The 25,511-nt window shown below is 35.5% G+C and overlaps 1 protein-coding gene across 2 annotated transcripts in view; it reads right to left on the reverse strand.

Annotated features, from left to right (window-relative positions):
• Positions 1-925: 925 nt before the first annotated feature.
• Positions 926-25,511, reverse strand: part of LOC110098113 — a 49,108-nt gene continuing 24,522 nt past the window's right edge. Inside the window, exons 3-4 of one of the 2 annotated variants that reach the window (XM_020824830.2) lie at positions 3,209-3,968; positions 926-3,136 (exon numbers count right to left, since the gene is read on the reverse strand). In XM_020824830.2, coding sequence (XP_020680489.1) covers positions 1,053-3,136; positions 3,209-3,968 — 2,844 coding nt within the window. In that variant the 3' untranslated portion in view covers positions 926-1,052. Of the gene's footprint in view, positions 3,969-25,511 lie in introns of both variants that reach the window. The other variant, XM_020824829.2, reaches the window with a different exon arrangement.

Here is a 25,511-nt window from a genome sequence, read left to right on the forward strand (position 1 = left end):
GGATGAATGTCTGTTCTAGGTCAGCCAATTATTATTCACGCCGTCAAGTGCCCTTTAAAGAGTGACAGTGAGTGAATACCCCGTTTAAAAAAAAATTACACAAAGCTGACTTAGTATTTCAGTGGGCCCTATCAAAACACTAATTTTTTGGTTGAACGTTTTATTTTTGATTAAGTAACAGCGTAACTCATGCAACTCATCTTGATTTGCTGATTGACAACTTTGACTATTAACTAAGAGGTCATGTATTCAAAACTTGTATATGTGATGTGTATGAATTTATCTTAATTAATCCAAATGTTCACCTAAAAAAACAATATAACTCTTACATCTTCTATTTATAAAAAGAAGGTTCTATATTTAAATAAAAATAAGATAAAGAGGAAGGAAGTTTAGACTTGACAACACAAAGCTGAATGATTAAGGCTTTGTTTGGGACAGTTCTCTTACTGTTTCTTCAAAACGAAGCCTAATTCACACATTTATCTTATGAAAATGCTGTTTGATAGCACATATAATTTTCAAGGAGCACCCGAGAAATAAGAAAAAAATGTTGTAAAACTCAAATGCTCAATCTCCAAAAATCATTCACATGAAAACAATATTGGCACTCAAACAAGAATAAAACTGATTTAACTTATTACATCATCCACATACTGATCAAATATATAGAGCATATAACTATCAATTTCAAAGTCGGCCATTTAAAGCTTCTTCGTGTAAGAAGTTATTACAACATCAGCATCAAAGGAAAATGCGTTTGAAAGAGGGCAAATTATTACGTCCGTCGTCCGGACATCAATCCAGACGCTCCACGTCACCAAAAAACACCGGACCCAATGTATTTGGGTGACGTGGCGCGTCTGCATTGGGTGTCCGGACGTTCGCTGACCGGATGTAATAATTCGCCTTGAGAGGGGGGGGGGGGGGGGCTGCCTTGAGAGGGGGGGGGGGGTGGCTATTTTTTAAATACAAGCCGAATTAAACAGATATCAGCAGTCGGTTGGTGGAATAAACTAAAAAGTTAAGTGACAAAATAACAAAATAGAATGCTAGAAATTATAGATATTTGAAATCTTCTTCTCAGGGCCAAATAATTTACCAGGAGCATTAGTGGCAGGAACGATTATTGAGTGAATTGGTCTACAGTTTTCTTCATCTGTTCTATGGCAGGGCTTCAGGATATGCTTTGCTCCTGCAATCAATTTGGTAGGTCCTGAATTGGAGCTATTTACACTCCTGCATAAGCCCTTTTCATTTCCTGTTTTCTGCAAGTCCAAAGATATTGCTTCATCATTTATCTGCTCTGTTTCGTTTGGTTCTGCAAGAACCTGTGAGTCTGCTTGCCCTTTTAAAGGCCTCTTTGCAGAATTTATCATTCCATCATCATCAAAATGAGCAGGCCTCTTTACAAGTTTCTGAGCATCAGATGGATTCTTGAAAGATGTGGATTTTGAATATGTTCCATCTCTTTCCTTCTTTTTTATGCTAATATTTCTCTTACTAACATTGCCACTGGACCCGGTAGCTGTAGCAAGAGAGATGATGGATGGAGTGCAAGCATTTGAAACAAATGGGCCGTTGCGGCGATCGGTATTGCTGCGAGACGAAAAAGGAATCACAGGCACTTGATATGGAGAAAGATGGTAATTTGAATTAGTTCCGGAAACATTGCAGGGTTGGCTGATTGCTGTATCAGAGAGTTGAGTTCTTTTCTGATGTTCTGCATGAAGCAACCACTGAGGCAGTTTTGATGCAGGCTGTAGTAATGGAGGCTGAGAAAATTTCCCATAATCCTGATATTTAAATTGGGATTGTGTGGTTGGTACTTTCTGGTTATGTTTGCAATGGGAAGAACTCAGCAGCATTTGCTCGTGAAAGTTTGGTGGATGAGAAGCTACAATGGCAGGATAATGGTGCCCCGTAGTGATTGATCCTTCTCCTGGAATACAATTCCCTAAGAATTGGGTTGCCTTGTTCATAAAGGTTTGAGAAGGGAGAGCACGCTTGTTCATATCCAACTTGAAAGTGTGGTTTAGAACGGCTGGATCGTTACTTGTTGAGGGCCATTGCGGTTGTTGAGTGATGTTTATATAATCCAATGTAGGTTCCAATGCTTTCATGCGATAAAATTTTGGTGTAGAATCTAACAACTCAAGCAGATTTCCTTTTGATGTCCCCATTGTTGTTGGATGCGAAACACCTTCTCTTTGCATCCATTGAGTTCGATCAGCTAAATTTTCATTATTGTTCCATGTTCTCCCATTATTAAAACCATTGCAATCTCTGTTTATGCCACTAACCACTACATTTTTACCCATCAAACGCACTGTAGGTTGAACAGCAGGCTGACTATGATAATCAACCCTATCACAGAAATCATGTGGGACCTCGCCATTTGTATATTCATCAAAAGAATGGCTTCTCGGGTTTGAATTACAATGGATAAATATGTCTTTACCCTTCATAGGCTCATTTTTTTGGATTTCTAGTCTTTCAGAACCTTCCAATTCAGCAAAATTAAGCCAATGTCTCACTCTTTCCCTGGTAGAATAGCACGGCTTCTGATTCCAATCTGACTGATTCTTTTGATAAGAAGTTGCACCAGCAACCTTTTTTCTCATTATTTCCAAATAGTTCATACGGCCATTAGATTCAACATGCCTGTTTGCAGAGAAGTTATGACTAGAACCCCATTCCATGTTTTGCTTGTTATAAGCCTCACTAAACTTGGTTCCAGAATGAAATTGAATAAGTTCACCTTGTGAATTTAGAGGCAAACCAATAAAGTCCTCACCTGGACACTTGCTTCTGCAGGTAGACACTGAATTTGGATTGAATAAATATTCTCCAGACTTTTTGGATCCCATAGAATAACATAGGTTACCAAGCATACCATTTGGAGAGCGATGGCCCACTGATTGATGCTCTTCTTGTTGACGATAAAAGTTCACATCTGCATCAACATGTGGTTGGCACTGCCTCTCATTTGCTTTATTATAAGAAATTAGACAAGATGTGGAACTATGTGAACTAGGATTTTTCAGGAGTGTCATTGAACTTGTTACATTAGAACTAGCAACAAACTTGTCATCTGGGGCAAGAACAAGGCTGGGTTCTGATGACCTAGGCAAACCTGCTTCTAAATGAATATCAGAAGTAGAATTTAGATTCTTCTCATTAAAAGTGACTCTAGAATTTGGATCACCTGAGTAAATGCAGCTGGCAGATAAAGTTGAGGTAGCAGGAATACCACAATCAATGTCATTAGCATCTACAGCATGGTTTAGATCAAGCATTACGGCGAAAGAAGCCTTCTCTGTGCCAGAACAGCTGCTATTGCTGGAGTTGACTACTGTTGGCTGACAGAGATTAACAATAGAATCACTTGACTGATTCTTCTCAGTAGAAGATGCTTCCATCCTAGATACAACACTTGAATGAGTTCCCTTCTCACATGCATTCGCCTCCTGAGACTTATCACTAGCCTCTGGGAGATCATGGCTTTTACTTGAATGGTTCATGGCTGAAGAAGCAGCCAAAACATCTGAGAAAATTTTGCAGAGGTTTTGGAGTTGAGGAAAATCCATGCTTGAACACGCTCTGTTATTTCCTACCATGTCATCCTTAACAGAGAAGGTAACATGCTTATTTGACTTGCAATAAAACTTGATTAAATTGGCTGCCTTGGCACCGACTGCTTTACTTGACTTCCGGTCTGCAGTGCCTCTTTTCTGATTCTTGAGAATGCTACGAACAGGAGGTTTCTTTGCAACCTCTTGGTTCCTGGACAACAGCATTGAAGTTCGTAAGATTTTAAGTTTCTTCCCAACAACTTTCTCCTTTGCGGGCTGCTTCTGGCTTTCAACAGAACTTCTGGCAGTCTTTTTACTCTTTTTGCTACAAACTGGATTTCGAAACTTGCAACTTTGAGCTGAAGATATCATTTTGGGTTTACAAAACTTATCCTGTAGCAAGGAACTAAGTATCATTGCACTTTTACTTTGAATATGTAACCTTTCAAATTCTTAAATTAGTGAAAACATACCACATAAAGAGAAAAAAGAAAAGTTAAAATAAAAATCATGGTTAGCATTGATACATCTCCGAAAAAAATCAATTTGATTGGGCACGAATCTCAATGCATATTTGAATTAAAAAAAATTAGAATTAAATTTAGAGAAAAGGATTAAAATTGTCTCTCAACTCTTTATGAGGGATTAATTTGGCCCAACAAGTCATTAAAAAAATGGTTTTTTTATCCTAACATCAAATTTTGAGGTTAATTGTATTAAATTAAGGGATATTTTAGTTATTTTTAATTATATTATTTATTAAATATAACTTTCAAGTAATAACATTTTTTTTTAAAAATTTATTAAACATTTCTTTAAAAAATAAATTTATTAATAATTCTAGTTTTAATTTAGGATCATTATACACTAGATTATTAATAATTTTTTTATTAAAGAAATGTTTAATAAATTTTTTTAAAGAAAATAGTATTACTTGAAAATTATATTTAATTAATAATCTAATTAAAAAATGATCAAAATACACACCATTAAATCCAAAATTTGATATTATGATAAAAAATGTCCCTCTTAAAGGAGTAATTGGTCCCTCAAAAGAGTTTGGGACCATTTTGGCCCCTCGCAAAGAGTTGATGGACCATTTTGATCCTTTTATCATTAAATTTAAGATAATTTAAACTCTGATATTAACAAACTTTAGCCAAGATAAACAAGATGAACATAACAATAGCAAAAGTGATCCGGTTTGAGTCCAGATGAATCAAATGAAGCACATGAAACATATTTGAAAGCTTCTAGATATTAATTGAAGGACCAAACAGTCTCCAAATTGTGCGTGTATATAGTCAAATCGAGCAGCTCAAAGATGAATCCAATGAGTCCAACATCATTCAATTTTGAGGTCTTAAGGTTATGAAATGTTGAATAAATTATCTATAATTAGTGATATTAATATGAATTGTTTGATAGAGTATTTTTTTATAGCCAAATTTATCAAAATACCATCTAGAAAAAACTATAAATAGTACAATTTTCCACATGAGAGAAGTTCAGAAGCTAAGAAATATAAAATTGTATTGCACCACCCAATAATCATCGCCAATGATCACCACTAGCAACTGCAACCATCGTCGTTTGATTACTAATATTTGACTCTATCAAATTGACATCAGCAATCCGACTATGGACACCCAAACGCTGTTGCATTATCATTAATCGACTAACATCATATAATTATCTCCACCATCCATCACTTCTTTTGTAATCCACACAACAGAAACCTGATAATTATTCTTAATTGTATAATTCACCTTTTTCAATTATGGGGAAGAGCGGACTTGTATTTTTAGTTGTATAGAGGACTACTGCAATTGGGTCAGGCATCATGATTTTTCTACTATTTTGAATTTTTCACATAAAAATTTTGTTGTTTCTTATAATGTTTATCTGTGCATGTTCGATATTTATATAAAGCTAAGATATTAAACACTCCCTCTCCAAAGTTGCAAATCTTCTACCATGCAATGAATTTGACAATTCTCTTGCATTACTACCACTCATACAACAGTTCAGTGAGATTTTCCAGCCGCCTTAAGTCTTACCACCACCTAGAGAGCATGAGCATGCAATCAATTTGAAGGAGGGGGATCATCAGTGTATGACAATACTGCTACCCCCAAATTCAGAAGGATGAGATTGAGAAGCTTATCAGAGAGATTGTAGAGGTAGGGATCATCAGACCAAGTGTAAGTCCTTTCTCTAGTCTAGTCTTACTGGTCAAGAAGAAGGATGAGAGCTGGAGGTTTTGTATGGATGACAGGGCTTTGAATAAAGAGATGATGCCGAATAAATTCCCTATTCCAGTGATTGATGAGCTATATGGAGCAGTGATGTTTTCCAAGATGACCTTGAAGTCAGACTGCCATCAGATCCGAATGAAAGAGAGGGATGTTTAGAAGACGGCTTTCAGAACACACGTGGAGCACTACGAGTTCTTGGTAATGTCGTTTGGGCTTACTAATGCCCCTGCTACTTTTCAGCCCCTGGTGAACAGAGTGTTCTAGCTGTACCTCAGGAGGTTTGTCTTAGTTTTCTTTGATGACATACTTGTGGATAACAGGATCGAAAAGAGGAGCATCTGGAGCATTTGAGGGTGATCTTTGGAGTTTTACAGGAGCATCAATTAAGGGCTAGCCCAAAGAAGTGCAGCTTCGCACAAGCTAGAGTGGAGAACTTGGGTCATGTGGTATCACATGAAGGGATGGCAGCCGATGGGTTACTACCGATGGTTTGTGAAGGGGTACAATAACATAGCCTAGCCTTTGACTGAGCAACTCAAGAAGGATAGTTTCTTGTATGGAGAAGAAGCTACCCATACTTTTGAGAGATTGAAGAAGGTTATGACCACAGTACCAGTTTTGGCTCTACCAGATTTCAGTCAGACCTTCGTGGTGGAGACAAATGCATCCAAACATAGATTGGGGGTAGTGTTGATGCAGAATCATAGATCATAGCTTACTTTAGTTACGTTTTTGACAGCTCGAGCTAGGTTGAAGTCTGTATCTGAAAGAGAATTAATAGACATCATGTTAGTCATTCAGAAGTGGCGTCCATACGTGCTGGGTCATCACTTCATCATCATAACAGATCAAATGAGCTTGAAATATCTGCTGGAGCAGAGAATGGTGACTGAGGAACATTAGAGGTGGTTGTCTAAACTTTTGAGATATGATTTTGAGATCCAGTACCAACCAGGGTTGGAGAATAATAGTTGATTCCTTATCTAGATGTGGGGGAGAGCTCCAGATGATGACCATTTCAATACCCCTGATGGTGAATTGGGGGGCTATCAAGGAAGAGAGTGTGCAGGACGAGGAGTTGAAGAAGATTCGGATGGACTTGCGAAATAATATAAGTAGTCACCCAGGCTATTCCCTCGAGGGAAAGAGGTTATTGTACCAAGGGAGATTTGTGATGCCACGAACCTCTATCCATATTCCTCGCCTACTACAAGAGTTCCATGGGAGTGCGATTGGAAGCCATTCCGAGGTATAGAAGACTGGCAGTTGAATTGTACTATAAGGGTATGTATAAGGATATAGAGAAGGTGATAAGGTGTGAGGTGTGTCAGAGAAACAAGTATATGGCTATGGCTCTAGGGAGTTTACTACAACCCTTAGCACTTCCAAATAGGGTATGGGAGAAGTGTTCATGGATTTCATAGATGGCCTAACACGATATGAGGGATTTATAGTCATTATGGTGGTGGTTGACAGGCTGAGTAAATATGTGTATTTCATTCCCTTACGACACCCAGACACCACAGTTACAGCGGCTGCAACATTCATCAGGGAGGTGGTTAGATTACATGGGGTTGCAGAGTCGATAGTTTCTGGCCGAGATAAGATATTTCTCAACCAGTTTTGGAGGGAGCTATTCAGGTTACATGGTACAATTCTTAAGAGAAGCACCGCTTACCACTCTTAGAAGAATGGAAAAATGGAGGTAGTCAATAGATACTTGGAGACTTAATTGAGGTGTTTTGTCTCTGAAACACCACGGATGTAAGCTAAGTAGTTAGCATGGGCTGAATATTGATACAACACATCATACCACTCAGCTTCTCAGATGACTCTTTTTAAAGTGTTGTATGGAAGGGACCCCCACATTTAGTGCATTTTTGGTAAGGAAGCACACCAATCTCATCAGTGGAGCAGTACTTGGAAGAAAGGGATATGGTGCTAGAGGAGTTGAAGAGGCGCCTATTGAGGGCACAACAGATAATGAAGAAGCAGACAAATGCACATAGAAGAGACATACATTTCAAAGAAGGGGAGAGGGTGTTCTTAAAATTGCGACCCTACAAACAGAAGACAGTGGCTCACAGAAGGAATGAGAAATTGGCCCTAAGGTATTTCGGGTCTTACGAGATAATTAAAAGATTGGAGCAGTTGCGTACCGGTTGAAGTTGCCTCAAACTGTAACCATACACCCAATATTCCATGTGTCATAGCATAGGAAAGCTCTCGAGGAGCATGTAATTAGCACAGAGTTACCAGCGACACTGACTGAGGAGTTGGGAGTGGTCTTAGAAGAATTGGAGCTAAAGGGGGTAAGATCAAGTCGGGGGGGCGGTTTTGACCGCCGGTAAAAAGTCACTTATCAACGGCGGTCTAAACCGCCGGTAAACCGCCGGTTCTTGTTGACGTCCGGCGGTTTACCGTCGGTTTAGGGACCGCCGCCCTTACCGGCGGCTTATATTTGCAAAATCACTGGTGCAGCCGTCGTTAAAAGTCGACGGCGAAATCGCCGGTGGTGCCGCTGGTACTACCGGCGGTCCTAAAACTGCCGGTTAGAACCGCCGGTTTAGGGCATTTTTCCTGTAGTGGTATAAGAGGATGAAGCATCAATTTCCTTCATTTCACCTTGAGGACAAGGTGAGTCTTTGGGAGGGGGGTAATGTTAAACCGACCCAAGGGGGGCTAGCTAAACCGGCCCATCCTGGATCGGTTCTCACCTACAAGAGGTGAGCAAAAGCGGACAGAACTAGAGAGAGGGGCCGGCTAATGACATGGGGCCCACATACTAATTAAGTTTGGGTTGGAGGGAAAATTCAAATTAGAGATTTTTAGGGATTAAGTAATTGTCCTTTTTGCTTTAATTAGTCTTTCCTTGCTAGGGTTAAGGTGATATGGAATTTTGTAATCTGAATTTGAGATCTTGGTGTTGGCTTTGGGCTCTAAACATTGGCTAGAGAATTGGAGAGTTGAATCTTCCTTTCGAATTGAAGATTCATTGTATTGGGTTGTTCTTTTTCTTCAACTATTGAATTTCAAGTATTTTTCTCACTGATTTTCCTACATATTTGATAAAAACTGTTGTATTACTGCATAAATTCTCTGAAATTCTGCACTGTTTTCCATTATTTTGTGTTATTACCTATCAGCTACCACACATCATATCAACATATCATGAAAGCATGATTAAGCATTATCCAAATGCAAAAAGTCAACATACATACATACATATAGATATATAAGTACATACGTGAACATGTTGCCATGTAGGTGAATATATGAGTGTATATGCGAACACACAGTTATGTCTCATATACCCAATACATTGCATGCAAATAGCCACCCATACATATGTATCATGCAAAAATGCATGCAAAAGAATATATACTCACATGAGCCCCGATGAGTATGATGTATATATACACGTGACATCTAAGAAAATTGTGCAGGTCAGAAGTGAACTTGAGTTCAAGTCTGATCCTCCTTATTGAATGGACCGGAGTTGACACGACTTGAATTACTAAATAAATACATGGTTATAACACTGACCAGAGTATTTAATTTTATACATTCATATTAGGCCTTCAAAGTCTCATACAAAGAAAATTCATACATCAAAATGAATATCCCGGGTTCTGATATCCACACAAAAATTCCATTAATAAAGAACTCGACCCGATTCTCTGTTTACAAACAATAAGAGTCGGCAAGGTCCAATTAATGAAATGATAAAATCCATAAATCTCTGATGATGGCTGCGTTGATAAAATCTTAACCAAAGGGGACCCCAAACATTCAAAATACCTTCAAATTCTCATAAAATATATTCAATTGACTTTAACGTATTCATGAACGATATTAATGTTTAAAATTAAAATAAAACACCAATATACTTTAATACAAAATACGCATCCACACTCAATAGTTTGCAGAGAAGGATAAATTTAAAAAACATATCAGCTCACAAAGAGTGAATGTCTAATCAAGAATATCACTAAGATTCATTCTCAAATCGTTTCTTTCTAGTAAGGATGTGGCACGTGTCCTCTAACTGGTGATTTCACCGCTAATGACACCACAAGTAAACAATTATAACTAGAAACCTCTGACCAGGTGATTTTGCTGCAAAATGGCATCATTAAACTACAGTTATCGTTAGAGCTCATATGTTTCCCAATGACACTAAATCTTTGAGTAATGAATCAATAGGACATGACCGATAGGGCACAAAACCCTTTGTAAGCATGCTTTATAGGATGAGTATAGACATCTGTGAGAGGGACAAATTGCAACTAAAGAGGGATCCTCTGGGGATTCCACAAATATTTCTAATTACTGCACTTGGTCACAAACGGTAAGAGGAATGCAAAAGGGATGAGTGTATGGATTAGGTTCACAGACCTATGCATATGAGAGACAGTCCTCTGCTGCCTCTAAATACTCTACGCACAACCAGGACAATCAAGTTAGCCAACAAGTGGTTAACATGTCAGTAGAATTAGAAAATGTCTGGAAGCTTAAGCGTACGTGAACGCTTAGATATTGGATGAGCTTAAGAGATTGAGAGAGAAGATTGACAGAAATCAACCTGCACCTACTACATCACCAGAGCATAAAAGAGACGAAACAACAAGCGACTAGATATTATTTGTGTAGGGGTTTTGTTGCATTTTATTTCTTTCGATGTATAAGAACTATTGCAACTTGGATTTTTATTACTGTTTGGATTGTTGTTACTTTTAATAATTGTTTTGTTATTACTGCTTGGATTGATGTTACTATTTGTTATTGTTGGATTGTTGTTACTATTGAAAAGTTTGGATTTTTGTTACTGTTGGAAAGCTCAATAAAAGATTGTAGGATTTTTTTCTACTGGTTTTCTGCGGATTTGCGGCAGAATTTACGCCACAAATATCGATATGAAAATTGAGTATCGACGTTTATGAAGGAATATCCACCACAAATTTGTGGCAGATTGCCCACTGCAAATCTGCCGCAAAAAAATTTGCAATGGATTCACTCCATAGAAAATAAGTTTGCAACGTGCGTTTTACCATCGGATACCAATCCATCGCAAATCCACCGCAAACTAGTATTTGCGACGGATCTCAAGAGATTTGTGGCAGATTTTTCGGCCGCAAATAACTAATTTTCCTGTAGTGATGACAAGCGACATCAAGCATCAAAAGTTAGGCGAAGTTAGGTGTAAAACATCAATTAACAATTAGTGATGTGCCTTAGTCAACGACAATTTTTGTTGACAAGTGATGACGAATGTTGGATGATGATGGTCGTTAGTCATTAGTTGACAAAAAGCTTCAAATACTTGTTGGTGGAGAGTAATGCGCATCAGTCAACGGAAGGCGATGGCGGGTAATGAGCGTTAATCAAATGTGAGTGATGGGTGTCGATTAATAGAGAGCAATAGGTGTCAATTGATAGCAAGCAATGACTATCAATTTATGGCGTGTGGCAAGCACTTGTCAATGAAGAATGGCGGGAGTAAATCGACAAGTAACTATGCACACAAAAATTGAGAAAAGCAAAGCGGTGCATAATGCGTGGGAAATAAGGTAGGCTCAAATTTGTCCCCCTAAAAAAATATTTATCATATGATTATAAGGTACGGTTGGAAGAAGCAACCCATAGCTGTCAGCCGGCCAATAAGAATCCTTCGGTCAGGTTGGGTTGACTACCTCTTATGACTAAGTAGACTAGGGTCTATAACGACCCAGGACGACAGAATCATGGGATCCTGATCAAGTCAATCATCATTCCCCCCACCATCCACTTTAAGTGCAAGGTGTCGAATTTCTATTTCTCAATATTAAATTTTAAATACCTAAATATGCTACCACTATACACTAGATACTATGTATCTATTTGACGACTAGCCTTAATTGAAAGTTCTCTCTCATTACCGAGAGGGTATCAACTATGGGCTTGCGCTTATAGGAAACCTAAACTCTGATCATAAAGTCCTCGCAAAAATGAGGGCAAAATTTATGAGTAATGTCTTATCTAAAACCTAATCCACCTTCTTAAAATTTACCTAGGAACTTAAATGTTAAAACTCTCCTCGTCAACTCGAAAAAAGGAAGTGGTCGTGGAGAGGCTGGGGCTCGAATATTTTGAGCCCACAACTATATCATACATTTGCTATTATACTATGTTCCCAATGGACTCTACCCATTTACTATGCACCCAATAAGGATGTGCCACATAAAATGTGCTCTAACTGGCCTCTTTTCTATTATTCATTACTACTTTATTTCAAAAATAAACTTAGAAAGTCAATATGGAATATTTAGAAATATTTGAATAAAATCCCTTGATGCTATGGTTTGCAACACCAAATAAGGAATAAGAGATATTAAAATATTGCATGCTCTTAAGACCACTCCAATCTATTTGGCTCGGAAAAAATTCTCTCTTTTAGAAGCTTTTAAATTATAATTTTTGTTTATTTTCTATTCCTTTGTCATAAATCAATATATTAGTATTTTATTAACTCCTCAATTGGCTAGATATTTGAAAAAGCTTATAAATACCACATACTTTATGCTCTTGAGAATAACAACAACATCAAGCCTTTATCCAACTACGTGGGGCGGCTACATGAATACTTTTTCTCCATTGTGTCATGTTAGGAGTCAATTTCTCATTTAAATTTAATAAAGAAAGGTCATTTGTAATATTTTCTGACCAAGTCTTTTTAAGTCTACTTCTACATTTCATACATAAGCCAAATCTAATACATATACTTTCCTGATCGGGTAATTGGAAGACCATCATTTTATGTGACCAAATCATCTAAGGTGACACTCTCTAATCTTATCTTCCACTAAAGTTGCTCCAACCTTTTCACATATATGCTCATTTCGTATCCTGTCTCTAAGAGTAAAGACACTCATCCACCTAAGCATCCTCATCTTTGCAGCACTTAACTTAATATTATGCTTCTATTTTAATGGCCAACATTCTGCACCATAAAGCATTGCAGGTCTCACCACCATACTATAGAATTTTTCCTTAAGTTTGAGGGGGACTTCTTTATCACACAACAAGCCTGATGCATTCATCCACTTCAACCATCCAACTTGAATTCTACTAATAATATCCCCATCTATTTCACCATCACTCTGAACAACAGATCCAAAATATCTAAAACGTGTACTCTTATTAATGATTTGATCACCCAAAGTCATAATCCTCCTACAAGAACTATTATTACTAAAATTACACTCCATATATTTAGTTTTAGATCTACTCAAACGAAATACTTTAGACTCTAAGGTTGATCTCCATAATTGAAGTTTACCTTCAACTCCCTCTTTAGTCTTATCAACAAGAAGAATATCATCAGCAAAAAATATATACCAGAGTACAACCTCTTGCAAATGTCTAGTGAGAACATCCATATTTCATGAATGTACAAATATTTTATGAAAAATACTTGTGGTTTATCCCCTAAGACTTTGGTGAATCGTTAATTATCCCCTCCATCTTCTTCTCCTCTTCTCCCCAACACAAATCCAATTAGTTAAATTTTGCCAACCCCTAAACCATAGAATCCTATAATCTTAAGAACCCTCCAACATCTCCATACCTATCTACATTCTTTCACAACCTGCAACTCCTAAAGGCCTTGACTCACTATCAAATCTAAGATATACAAACTAAAAGCCCAATATAAGAAAGATAATATTTTAATGTGATAAATAAGTTAAAGAAATCAGGCACTAATCTAAAAACTATAAAACACCTTCATTAGTTCCTTAACATTAAAAATTTTTGCTCTACAATTCCTCACCCTTTTCCTTTTAAAATAAAACTTACATTTTCAAAGCTAATAAAGTTTTGCTCTAAATTTATCCAAAACACTAATACCTCTTTTTCCCTTACCTACATAACCCTTCCACTACCAAGGTTTAAAAAGTACAAATCGGGAATTGAGATGTTTTACTTTGCGTTAGATCAAATTGAGTATGAGAGGTCCTTGATAAATTCAATGCCACGGACGCAGAGAAAGTCTATTTTGCGAATCAGGCATTGATTAAGCAATTTTGCGTGATGTCACATCTATGAAATGAATTCTAAGATTGTTGGTAAACAAAATAATTTTTTAAGGGACTATGTGAAAGTTTATCTTAATTAAACAAAAGAAAAGTTTCGAATTTTAGTAAGCATACTTCACTTTCAAAATTAGATTTTTTTTAAGAATATGTATTTCAAAAATATTTTAAAAGCACACTAATTAACATCTCTTAGGTGTGTAATACCCTTCACATAGAAAATTATAAAAATAATTTGTTATTAATCCTTATATTCAAGAACAAGGGAAGCATGCATAAGATCAAAATCTACCATTAAATATGTCGGTTCCAATTGCTCCTCTTTAGATGAGTGTTGAATACAAAATTTGATGCAAAATCTATATCTTATCATGAAATTAGAGTCTTTAGAGGCTTCCCATGCTATGCAAGCCCTAGGGATGTGATCAAAACCTTATTTGCATTGAAGAACATTAATTGATTTAGATCCTACAAAAGTGTTACGCCTTCATCATCATATTATTGCTGATTTCAATGACTAGGATTTTAAGCAATTTTATAATAATGATGGAAGTATTTTGAGTATCAAAGCACAAGTGGATAGGAAGTTTCAAATCCTATTTTCCATTAGGGAAAAAAATAGAGAAAAAATAGTCATTCACCAAGATTCATCATGCTACAAGCAAGACATTATTTTGATGATCATGCGGGTTCCAAAAATTTATGCATTGGCTTGATGTAATGGGTCTAAAGTTTAGAAATTAGATTGCGTTTAAGATAATACACGACCCATAAACTTTGCCCTCATTTTGTGAGGACTAAAAAGAAAGTTTCAGGTTTCTCATCGGTCAAAATTCCTATAATTAATTACCCTTTACTAGTGATGGGAGAGAAATTTCGATTAATACTTGGCATATAGTAGTTACAAATTTTGTATATGATTGAAAATTTATCATTTCAATAGGTTGTGCTCATGGCATTTCCTTATAATTGCTTCACATTGTGCCCAGCTTATTGACTTGTTGTAAAATTTGCTTAAAAAAAGCTAGGTTTAGTTGCCAAAAGACAAACTTAAAATAATTCCCTAGATAGTTATATAAAAATTAAACTTAATATAGGTTGTCAAAAATTAAATAAACTCCATTTAAGCCATTAAGATTGGGTATAGGTTGTCAAAACCCAAAACTTAAAACCATACATGAAATCAATTTCATGATCCTAACTTTATTAAATTCAACATGGTCTTGGCCACCAAAGCCTAAATAATCTCCAATTAGGCTAGCAATATCAGATTCAAATTAAAAGCATCCAATATTCAAAACTCAAATTCAAGCAAACCGCAATAAACTCTTTAATACGTAAGTACGTACTTAATTATCAAAACCTTAATCTAAATTCCAATAACACAATAATTTTATGTTAGAAAGTATAGTTAAAACATTTACACGTCGGAGGACATTCCAAATAGACTCCCTTGTCTCACAATATAGGAAAGTCATCAATTAGTGACGGATTTACAGAGGACTTTGCGATGGAATTTTTTTCTCTGAAATTGCTACGGAATATTTCGTCGTATTTTTTGTGACGCCTTTGCAGCTGATTTGAGGTGGAAAATCCACTGTAAATGTGCGACAAATTTTTTGCCACAAATCCGACTCAAAACCCCATATCTAAACTGGCTAACTAACTATTTCTTTCATTTTCTTGACGTCCTGTTTTGACCGCGTCCGTGAGTTCATTCGACGACGTTCCTTCCTCTGCATCCGAAGTCACACTTCCTCTCCATTCTTTGTCTTCGCAGTCGTAGTGTCCCCTATCACCGCCAGTTTCTCGACCTCCTTCGAGATGGAAATTCATGTCGCCTCCATCGACAACGTTCCTTCCTATTACATCTGAAGTTCATCGTCGTTCTTCTTCGCTATTCCTTCAACACTTACTAGCCATCATCTGTCCTCTGACTGTGACCTTGCTCGGTTCCTTCCATGACGTTCCTCCTCCCGTCTGATCGGAGCTTGCTCGTTGAGAAGGCATCCATCTTTCTTGCTTAAATTTCATGAGTCTATTATTCATTGTGATGGTGTAATAGATGGAGATATCATTAGTAGAATTCATGTTGGATGGATGAAATGGAGGAATGCATCGGGCTTATTGGGTAATAGAAACTTAAGAAAAATTTCTAAAAAATGATGGTGAGACCTGCAATGCTTTATAGAGTAAAATGTTGGCCATTAAAAGAGAAGCATAATATTAAGTTAAGTATTGCAGAGATGAGGATGTTGCATACAATAATCATAGCATGTTGGATGGTTAGTAAAATTTGTGTTGGATGGTTGAAATGGAGGATACTACATTTTTAGTAGTGCTAATAAAATTGCCTTGTTCTGGGTCTCTTCAATCCTTCCACTTCTCACCAAGAAGTATTCCATGTAGAGTTTTCTTCATTATCATTCCTTAACACGGTAAATATGATAATTTTAGTTGAGAATTTGATCTGGGAATGGTTGACCTAAACCCATAGATTTCTGATATTAAGACCTCTATGTAAAAAAAAAAAAGACTTCTATGTCAAAAGTCAAATTTATCCTAATTTAGCACACGGGGTTGGGTCCGGGTAATCAAAACTACATAACTTTTATAAAAAAAAATTAGCATCAATTAGTTTCATATTATAAGATGACGTCCGTGGATAACCTTTGCCTTTGCCTGCTACATAAAAAGTATCTCTAAAATCTTACATTTCAATATCACTATAAGGCTAATTTTAGGCAACCAAAATTTAAGGGCAACAAAATGGCAACTCCTACATTAAAACAAGCATATAATTTCTAGGGGAGGTCCAAGTTATGACAATCACTTTTAAAGAAATCTAGGTTAGAAAACACTAGAATTGAAAAACTTCAAGCAACTAAATCAAGTCTATTCCAAGGAGCAATAGGCTAGAAAAATCCTTTATGGAGAAATCAAAGTTTAAGAAAACTAATATCCTAATTTAGCACACGGGGTGGTGGGTCCGGGTTATCAAAATTACATAACTTCTATAAAAAAATTAGCATCCATTAGTTTCATATTGTAAGATAACGTCGGTGGATAACCTTTGCCTTTGCCTGCTACATAAAAAGTATCTCTTAAATCTTACATTTCAATATCACTATAAGGCTAATTTCATGCGACCAAAATTTAAGGGCAACAAAACGGCAACTCCTACATTAAAACAATCATATAATTTCTAGGGGAGGTCCAAGTTATAACAATTACTTTTAAAGAAATATGGGTTAGAAAACACTAGAATTAAAAAACTTCAGGCAACTAAATCAAGTCTATTCCAAGGAGGACTAGGCTAGAAAAATCCTTTATGGAGAAATCAAAGTTTAAGAAACCTAATATCAATAAATCTTCATTGAGGATGAGATTTCAAAGATTGCTAACTCATATTGACCATTGTGGGTAAATTTCTTTAATTAGCCCTAATCTGAAAATCATTGGCAAATTCATATTAGACTTATATTAGGTTGGATAATTTCTTGTTGAGTTTAATAATCATCATCATATCATTATCAAATGATCATTAGAAGTAGATTACATTGTCTTCTATTGTTGTTGTGGAATATGGTGATGATCTGAAAGAAACGGGTAAAGGTATTCAAGTTAATCTGCTGACTGAAACCTTGGAGAATGAATGCCAATCTAAGCATTCTATCTCTAATTGGGAGGAAGGTGAGATCCATTAGGATCTTGATTTAAATCATTCTCACTTTAGTGTTTCTAAATTTGCTTCTATTCATGGTTCTCTGGATGATTTTGATGTGCCATCGGATATGAAAAAGAAAAAGAAAAAGGGGAAAAAGAAAAAGAAAGATAATTTGGCTACAGACTCTAGGCTTACTAGATCAAGAGCTGTCTCTAACTTGAATTGTTTATGATTACGACAATTGTTTGGAATATTATGAGTGTTGGTAACCTCACCTCTTGTGCTTGTATCCGTAATCTCTGTCGTGTTCGCAAAATTGATTTTCTGACTATTCTAGAACCCATGGTTAATTTGTCTAAACTTGCTATTTGTCAACATCAGATGGGTTTTTCTTTTTCTAATTCGAATGGCATGATTTGGTTGTCTTGGAATGATTGTTTAAAGTTATCTATTGTTCATGAATTTTATCAAATTGTTCACTATAATTTATCTATTTGTAACATTATGGTTATGGGATCCATTTGCTATGCTAGTTGTACCAAAGTGGGTAGAATTCCTTTACGGAGGAATATATACGATTTCTCTCTTTCTTTTAAGGGTCGTCAGTTTGTACGGTGGAGGGGGGGACTTTAATACCATTGCTAATGCTTCTGAAAGAATGGGTGGAATCACCATTATAATTAGTGAATATAACTTGAGTATGCCTCTAAGTCTTTCTAGGTAAAATTCCTAAGGGTCTTCATGCTTGCACGACATAGTCTCCTATGCCAAGGCTAGGATTAATAAATAATGGTTTTCATATATAAGGAATTAGAGTATTCAATTCAATTTATTTCAAGAATATAACACTATTCACTCTTTTTTCTTCTAAAATCAATTTACCATTCAAACTAATCATGTAAATTATGGATAAAAATTTAATATCAAGACCTTTGTCACACAACTTACTAATGCTAAGAAATTATAATTTAAATTATCTGTAAGTAAAATATTCTCAATTATGAAATTTTTTTAGTTGCCAATTATACCTGAGCCCACCACTTTCCTGGTGGTGCTATCTACCAGTGTGACCTTTCCTCCTACCTGGTCTCCAATGTGATAAACTACTTAAAATCTCTAGTCAAGTGTCTTGAGCATCCACTATCCAGGTACAAAATGCTCTCACTAGGCCTTTTATGAAAACACTCCTACAAACTCAATCAATTATTAGATTTGGGAACCTAAATGAGTTTGGGTTCCAACTTATGCCTTGATGATTAACTTGCATGTATGTTATGTCATGATGTATATGATTTGGCCTTAATACAACATGTGTCCTAATATGTATAGTGCAAGTGTGGGCTATGTAACCTATAATTTCATAAGAATGATGCCTAACCCAAGTGAATGGATTTACTTGTTTATGCTAGGGGTATATAATGCATTTAGTGATGTGGGGTTGTACCATTTTATCAATATAGGTGGTTTTCTATTTTATTGAATTGCATGGATTTTTTTCTTTTAAACTTGATTCACACTTTTAAGATTTGCAACTTCCAACTTTAATGCATGCTCGTTACTATCTAATTTAAGGTCTTCATGTTTCCAATTATTTGTATGAATTATTTATCTTAAGATGCTTTGAATTCAACGATTCATCTATATTGGTTAGATCAATATATTTTTTATTTAATACATCAAACTCAACAAGTAGAGATATTTGATTCAAAGATTCATCTATCAGACAATTATGCACTTTTTGTAAAGTTGAAAAATTATTGTTTAAACTAGCATACTTCTTTTTTAAATTTAATATACTAATTATTTTAAAATTAAAAATTATTTTCAAATCATTTTGAATCCTCTCTTGGGTGGCCAATGGATCTCTCATATAATTATGCATTCTTATACATTGAACTTTTTTCAAATACACTATTTTCCAAATTTGGCGTACTTACTACATGTATTTTAAACTACTTTGAAATTATCTATATTCTAAATTTCCTAATTTTGGGATATCCATTCATGAAGTCTTAAACATAGATCGTGCTTATGAATAGAATTAATGGGGAGGTGAATTAGTGAATGATTGAGCCCCAATTATTCACTAATCACACAGTTAAGCACGTTTAAATATTATTTTTATCGTCTTTTACATGTGTAGAATGCACAAACACTTAGTTTAGGCCCACCTAGATCCTAGTAATTGGTTGGTTTTATTTTATTGCATTCCCTTGCATGTTACCTTAAGGTTTAGTCATTGAATTTGATTTTAAACCTACTTAACGTAGCGACACCCTAAGAACAATAATTAAGGACTAGTTTAAGGAACTTAAAAAAATTTTAGGACCTAGGATAGATCCTCGATTGACATGAAACTTTAAACACTTAAACATAGTGACATCTTAAACCTCCCAGAATTTTTTAGAAATTTTTAGGACCCTTTAGACCCCTTAATTAACAAACCATAATTTAACTCATTAATTAGGTCTCGATAACTTCAAAAAATTATAATAAATTAATTTCAACACAGAAAATTATGCGTAATAGCTCAAACTCTTCAGAATTCAGCCATTAACCTCAAAACATTAGGGCCCCTTAATTGGATTTTAATCTGAACCCTAATTTAACTTTAATTGAAAATCCCCTTTTTGCCTTAATTAAATAATTAAAATTTATTAAAAATTTCAAAGTTTTTCCAAACACTTGGGAACACTTCTTTAGGTCATTTCTGACCTTTGGGGGTGATTCCAATCAGTTTGGAGTTGATTTTGATCAAAATATCTAAAACCCCCTTTATTAAACAATTTTAATAATTCATTAATTGTCCAAAACTTCTAAAATTCATAACTTGACCTAGAAAACTCCAAATCCAACAAACTCAAAGCCTAACTACTCTCCTTAAGGTTTAATATTTAATTAAAATATTAAAACCCCCCTACCTAGCTCATTTTCAATAGTGACATTTTTGAACCCACTTAGCCTAGCGTATAATAGGACCTGAGACCTTCTAAAATTGGCTAATACAATTTAAACTTTCAAGATGACTACCCTAAGTATTAAAACTGATCCTCAAACTAGAATTAACTAACATGGATCTCAATCTATTAATATTTAAACTTTAAATAAAGGTTTTTTTTCAGACCTTCAAACAAATCTGAACTCTATGCAATTTAAACTAACTACCCTACACATGACATATCCAAAGCCACACAAACCTATTACACACATAGAATTATTTGCTAGGGCAACACTTCTAGCTCTAGGATTAGGGACGGTGTTTTACTTCTTTCTGTTTCTATGATGCGATGCAATTGTGTGTGGCACGTGTGTTGATTGTTCTAATGTGCTTTAATGATTGTTGTGATGTCTTATTTTATTATTGTATTTTTCTCTCTGTGATGCAATTTGTGCGTTAGATTGCATATGGGCTAGGGGCACTTTTATTCTAGTCCAATCTTATGTAGGTTGTCACACTCATGCAGCGCTAAAATAAAGGGGTAGTAATTATTAAAGCTTTAAAAGCTAATGTTTTTATCTACAGATACTCCAGAGACTACTTAACCCCTTTAAAATTAAAAGATCGTGGCCAAACGTGTTTACCTTTTATGCATAAATATTAACTACTTGGGATGTTATTGTTTGATATTTTTATTAGGATAACCATGTATGAGTTTGAGTCTAGATTTTTTTTATTTTTCAAATGTAATGTAATTTGTTATATCGAGTTGTGAAAGTTTTCAAAGGCATGACATTTTAAATATAAGGTATCCAAAGAGAAAAAGAAAAGCCCCCTCTCGAAGAATTTCTTATTCATTTGGATACCCTCTTGGAGAACGAACCATACAGAGCCCAAAGGAGACGATCCGGAGAAGGACGATCCACTCGAAGACGAAGACTTGAAGATGAAATGTCTTGCATTTAAGACTTGCATCATTTATTAGGATTAGAATCCAGGTTGTTGTCGGTGAGGCCTAACCACCATTACATTTCTGCAGACCCTGGGTTGTACTTATGCGGCATTTGTCGTGGACTTTCTTACTTCACTTTTTCTAGATTTATATTGATGTGTTTACATTAATTACGCAATAGAAATTGCATGTTTTTTAAGTTTCTTTTCTTGCATATGCTTGGGCTGCTTTTCATTAAGCTCTTTAAGGACTAAAAATATTTGTCTACTCATAATTAATTTTCAAAATTTTAAGGTTTAAATAATTTAGAAACCTAACAACCTAGAGAATAGCCAGAATCGTCCGAAGTCGCATGCATATCAATGCATTCTTCTCTCTCCTTCTAATAAGACACTTGACCGTCTGCGGGTAGAGTCCGGATAATCTGGCCTATGAGGATGAGATGCTGGACCTGGGGAAGCTCAGTCTTTTCTAAAAAATTATTTTATATATAAGCCTGTTTTTAAAATTCTATGCATACCTGATTTGGAAGCCTTTCCAACTAGCATGCATTGCATTAAAAACCAATTAAACTAAAACTTTAATTGCATTAGCTCTAGGAGTATTTATCCTACATAAGTTAAGAACCAATTAGAAAACTCTCTAGACATCGGCCCTACTTCCAAAACATTAAACTACCTGCCTATCTTTCATAAAGACTGGACAACATGAATTTTAAGCACTTAGGTGGTTATCTGGCTTTCTTTTTTAGGCATGATATAAGCCCTAATACATTAGCTAGGACATGAGTGTTAGTATTGGGTAGAGCACTAAACTCATCTTAGATCTAGGATTCAAGGCTACTACATTGGGTGTCTCATAATACGCCTAAACAGTGGGTAAGTTCTTTCTCTTGGAGAGCTATAAATCCTACATATCCGCATCACATGGATGACGCCACTTCTATCATTCCCATCTGTATGCTCTGAGTATATGATCTGCTTTCTCTCCTTACTGCCTTAGTCTCTCCGGATGTTGAAATGAACCGTGCAGGTCGACTAAGCCACTTGAACTCTTCTTTTCATTTGAGTAGGAACTTCCTAGTCTCCCCTTTCGTGCCAATCTTTTTTTGGGAAGAATAATGTCGGATCCTTAATCGAGAGTTTTCTCAAGCCCTGGGCTTGAGATTTAATTAACCACAGGGGCTTGCGCCCATGGGAAACAAAATTTCACAATAAATAAATCCCACTCGAGCTAATGTATCGAGTGGGGGAAACTCTGTGACACTGATTAGGTCGTGCATATTATCACCCATCAGGATGCGCTGGAGAGAGTCACTATCCTCAATGGTTGATCGTATACAGGATCTAATCTGCCCTCCCATTGGTCCGCTTTCTAAGAGGGCCAAGGCCTACGATTGTTTATATCCCTCGGGGTGGTGCGATCGTATACCATTTGCACTATATAACCGAGCGGTGTCCTTTCGGAGGTCCACTGTTACCTATTCCTAAATTTTTCATGAGCACTTCCTTAGTCCTTATCCCTTAATGTGACAATCTGAATTGCTGGAACGACTTCAAATCCATTAGCTTACATTAGCTTACGCACTACTTTTAATAAATTAATCTTTAAAATCCTTGCTTCTAGAGTGGCACTTCTTCTTCCCAAAATTATTTTCATTAATCAAACTAGCTTTGTAAAAGGTAAAAATATTTTTGATAACTTTTTGCTTACTATGGAGATGATTCATGATATTAATTTTAAAATTAGGGGCCATAATGTTATTTTGAAGTTGGATATCTCTAAAGCTTATGATAAGCTCAATTGGATGTTTATTTATAATATCTTAAAGCTTTTCGATTTCAATAATTATTCTATTTCTCTTATTAGAAATATCATTGAAAATATTTGGTACTTTATTATCATTAATGGAAAAGCGCATGATTTTTTCAAAGGCTTTCAAGGTGTTAGGCAGGGGGGTCCTCTTTCCCCTGCACTCTACATCATTAATGTTGTTGAATATATTTCTTGTGGTTTGATAGACATTTTATCTAAATATAAGAGTCTGGCTTTTACTAGTCCGGGTGCTATTATCATCTCTTATTTAAGCTTTGTTGATGACATTATAGTGTTCAATAATGGTTCCAAAAGAAATTCAAAATGATTGCCAATTTTCTTTAGATTTTTTTTTTTTAAGTTGTCTCTCTTTTAATAAAAAGAAGTGCTCATTTATTTGTGGCAAAGGTAGGAACCAAAGAAGTATCAATTCTATAGCTCAAATTATTGTGTTTTACGAATCAATACCTCTCTATTTTATACTAAGGCACTCTACTCTAGAAAGGTAAAAGGAAATCCTTTCTGTTTGATTAAATGTTTCAAAATATTAAGCTAAACTTTTTTCTTGAGAATTTAAACTTCTCTCTATTGGTGGCAGACTTGTCTTCATTAAAAGTGTCAGCACAATTCCTATTTATCTCTTCTAAATTATTAATCCTTCTTTGGAAGTATGTAATAGATTGGATAAGATATTCAATAGATTCTTTTGGGGCTCCTCTAATGAAAGTAATAAGATTCATTGGAGAGCTTGGAATTCTTGTACTTGCTTGTATGGTGATTGTGGGTTGTAAATCCATCTATGATATGATTAAGTGTTTCTCTATTAAACTTTGATGAATTTTTTGCATTAACAAGCCTTTATGGGCTAATTTCATGTATTCCAAGTACTGTAAGAATATTCACCCCTCTCAAGGTTTCTTTAAGAAAGGTCAATCTGCTATTTGGTCTAAAAAATCAAATGGCAAGGGGAGTAGTGTATCCAATGGAGCATTGGTAAGGGTTCTTGCTTCTTTTGGCAAGATGACTAGATAGGTAATAGTTCTTTGGATTCTTTTTTTAACACTCATTGTATTTCCAACTTACGTGTGGCTGATTTTATTATGAATGATAAGTGGAATATTAATTTGCTTAGTGATAATCTTCCTTCTACGATGATTGCTATTATTCAAGACATTCCTATTAATATCAATGTGTCAGATCAACCTATATTCAATTTATCTATTGAAGGTAAATTTAACAAAAAAGATGTTTGGAATCTTTTCCGTGCTAGGAGTGATTAGAATATTGTTTTTAGAAAAATGTAGAGTTCTATTACTCATAAGAATATTTCTGTTTTCACTTGGAGATTACTTAAAAATATTATCCCGGTGGATGAGAGATTAAGAATGAAAGGCTTCTACATTACTTCTAAATGCCAATGTTGATGTCACTTTGAGACCATTGAGCATGTGTTTATTAGCGGCCCGATTGCTACTAAGGTTTGGTGCATGATGGATGCTGCTATGGGGGTTAATATGTCTTGTTTTAACATTCTAGATCATTGGTCTCATTAAAGGGGTACTGGTCATATTCTCTCCCTCATTCCTCTTATGATATTGTGGTTGTTATGGAAGGAACAAAACAATTGTAAACAATAGGGCATCAAGATGAGCGTTGAGCATATTATTTTTGCCTTGAAGGATAAAGTTCAACAATTGGCCTTTGCTAAAGTTCTTCCAAAGCATTTTAGAGATAGTCAAAGATGGGCTAAATTTTTTCACATTTATTTTCATACCCCTAACAATTATAGCTTTACTAAGGTGGTGCACTGGCATAAACCATCTAAGAGTCAATTCAAACTTAATATTGATGTGCTATTAATGGTCGATTGTGGGGGTTTAGTTAGAGATTATCACTAACTAAACTTAATCTTGGTGTTATGGTGTTTTCCTTTGCTTCTTGCATTCCTGTTGGCAAGGTGATTGTGGTTGAGGCCACAACTCTTTTGGTTGGGTTGCAATTATGCAAGGATCATAATATCCATAACATATGGATTGGGTCGGATTCTCTTATGTGGTTAACTTAGTTTCTGCAAACAACTGCTTCAATGCTTTTAAGTTTTATTTATTCAAGAAAATCAAGGTGCTTCTTACGCATTTTGATTATGTTACCTCTCATAATTGACGTCAGAGGATCATGTGTGCTGACAGGCTACCCAAAAAAGGTATCGATTACTTGGCTACTGAAATTTTTTA

The sequence above is a fragment of the Dendrobium catenatum genome, unplaced genomic scaffold (assembly GCF_001605985.2).
Source record: "Dendrobium catenatum unplaced genomic scaffold, ASM160598v2 fragScaff_scaffold_842, whole genome shotgun sequence".
In the NCBI taxonomy this organism is placed as follows: domain Eukaryota; kingdom Viridiplantae; phylum Streptophyta; class Magnoliopsida; order Asparagales; family Orchidaceae; genus Dendrobium; species Dendrobium catenatum.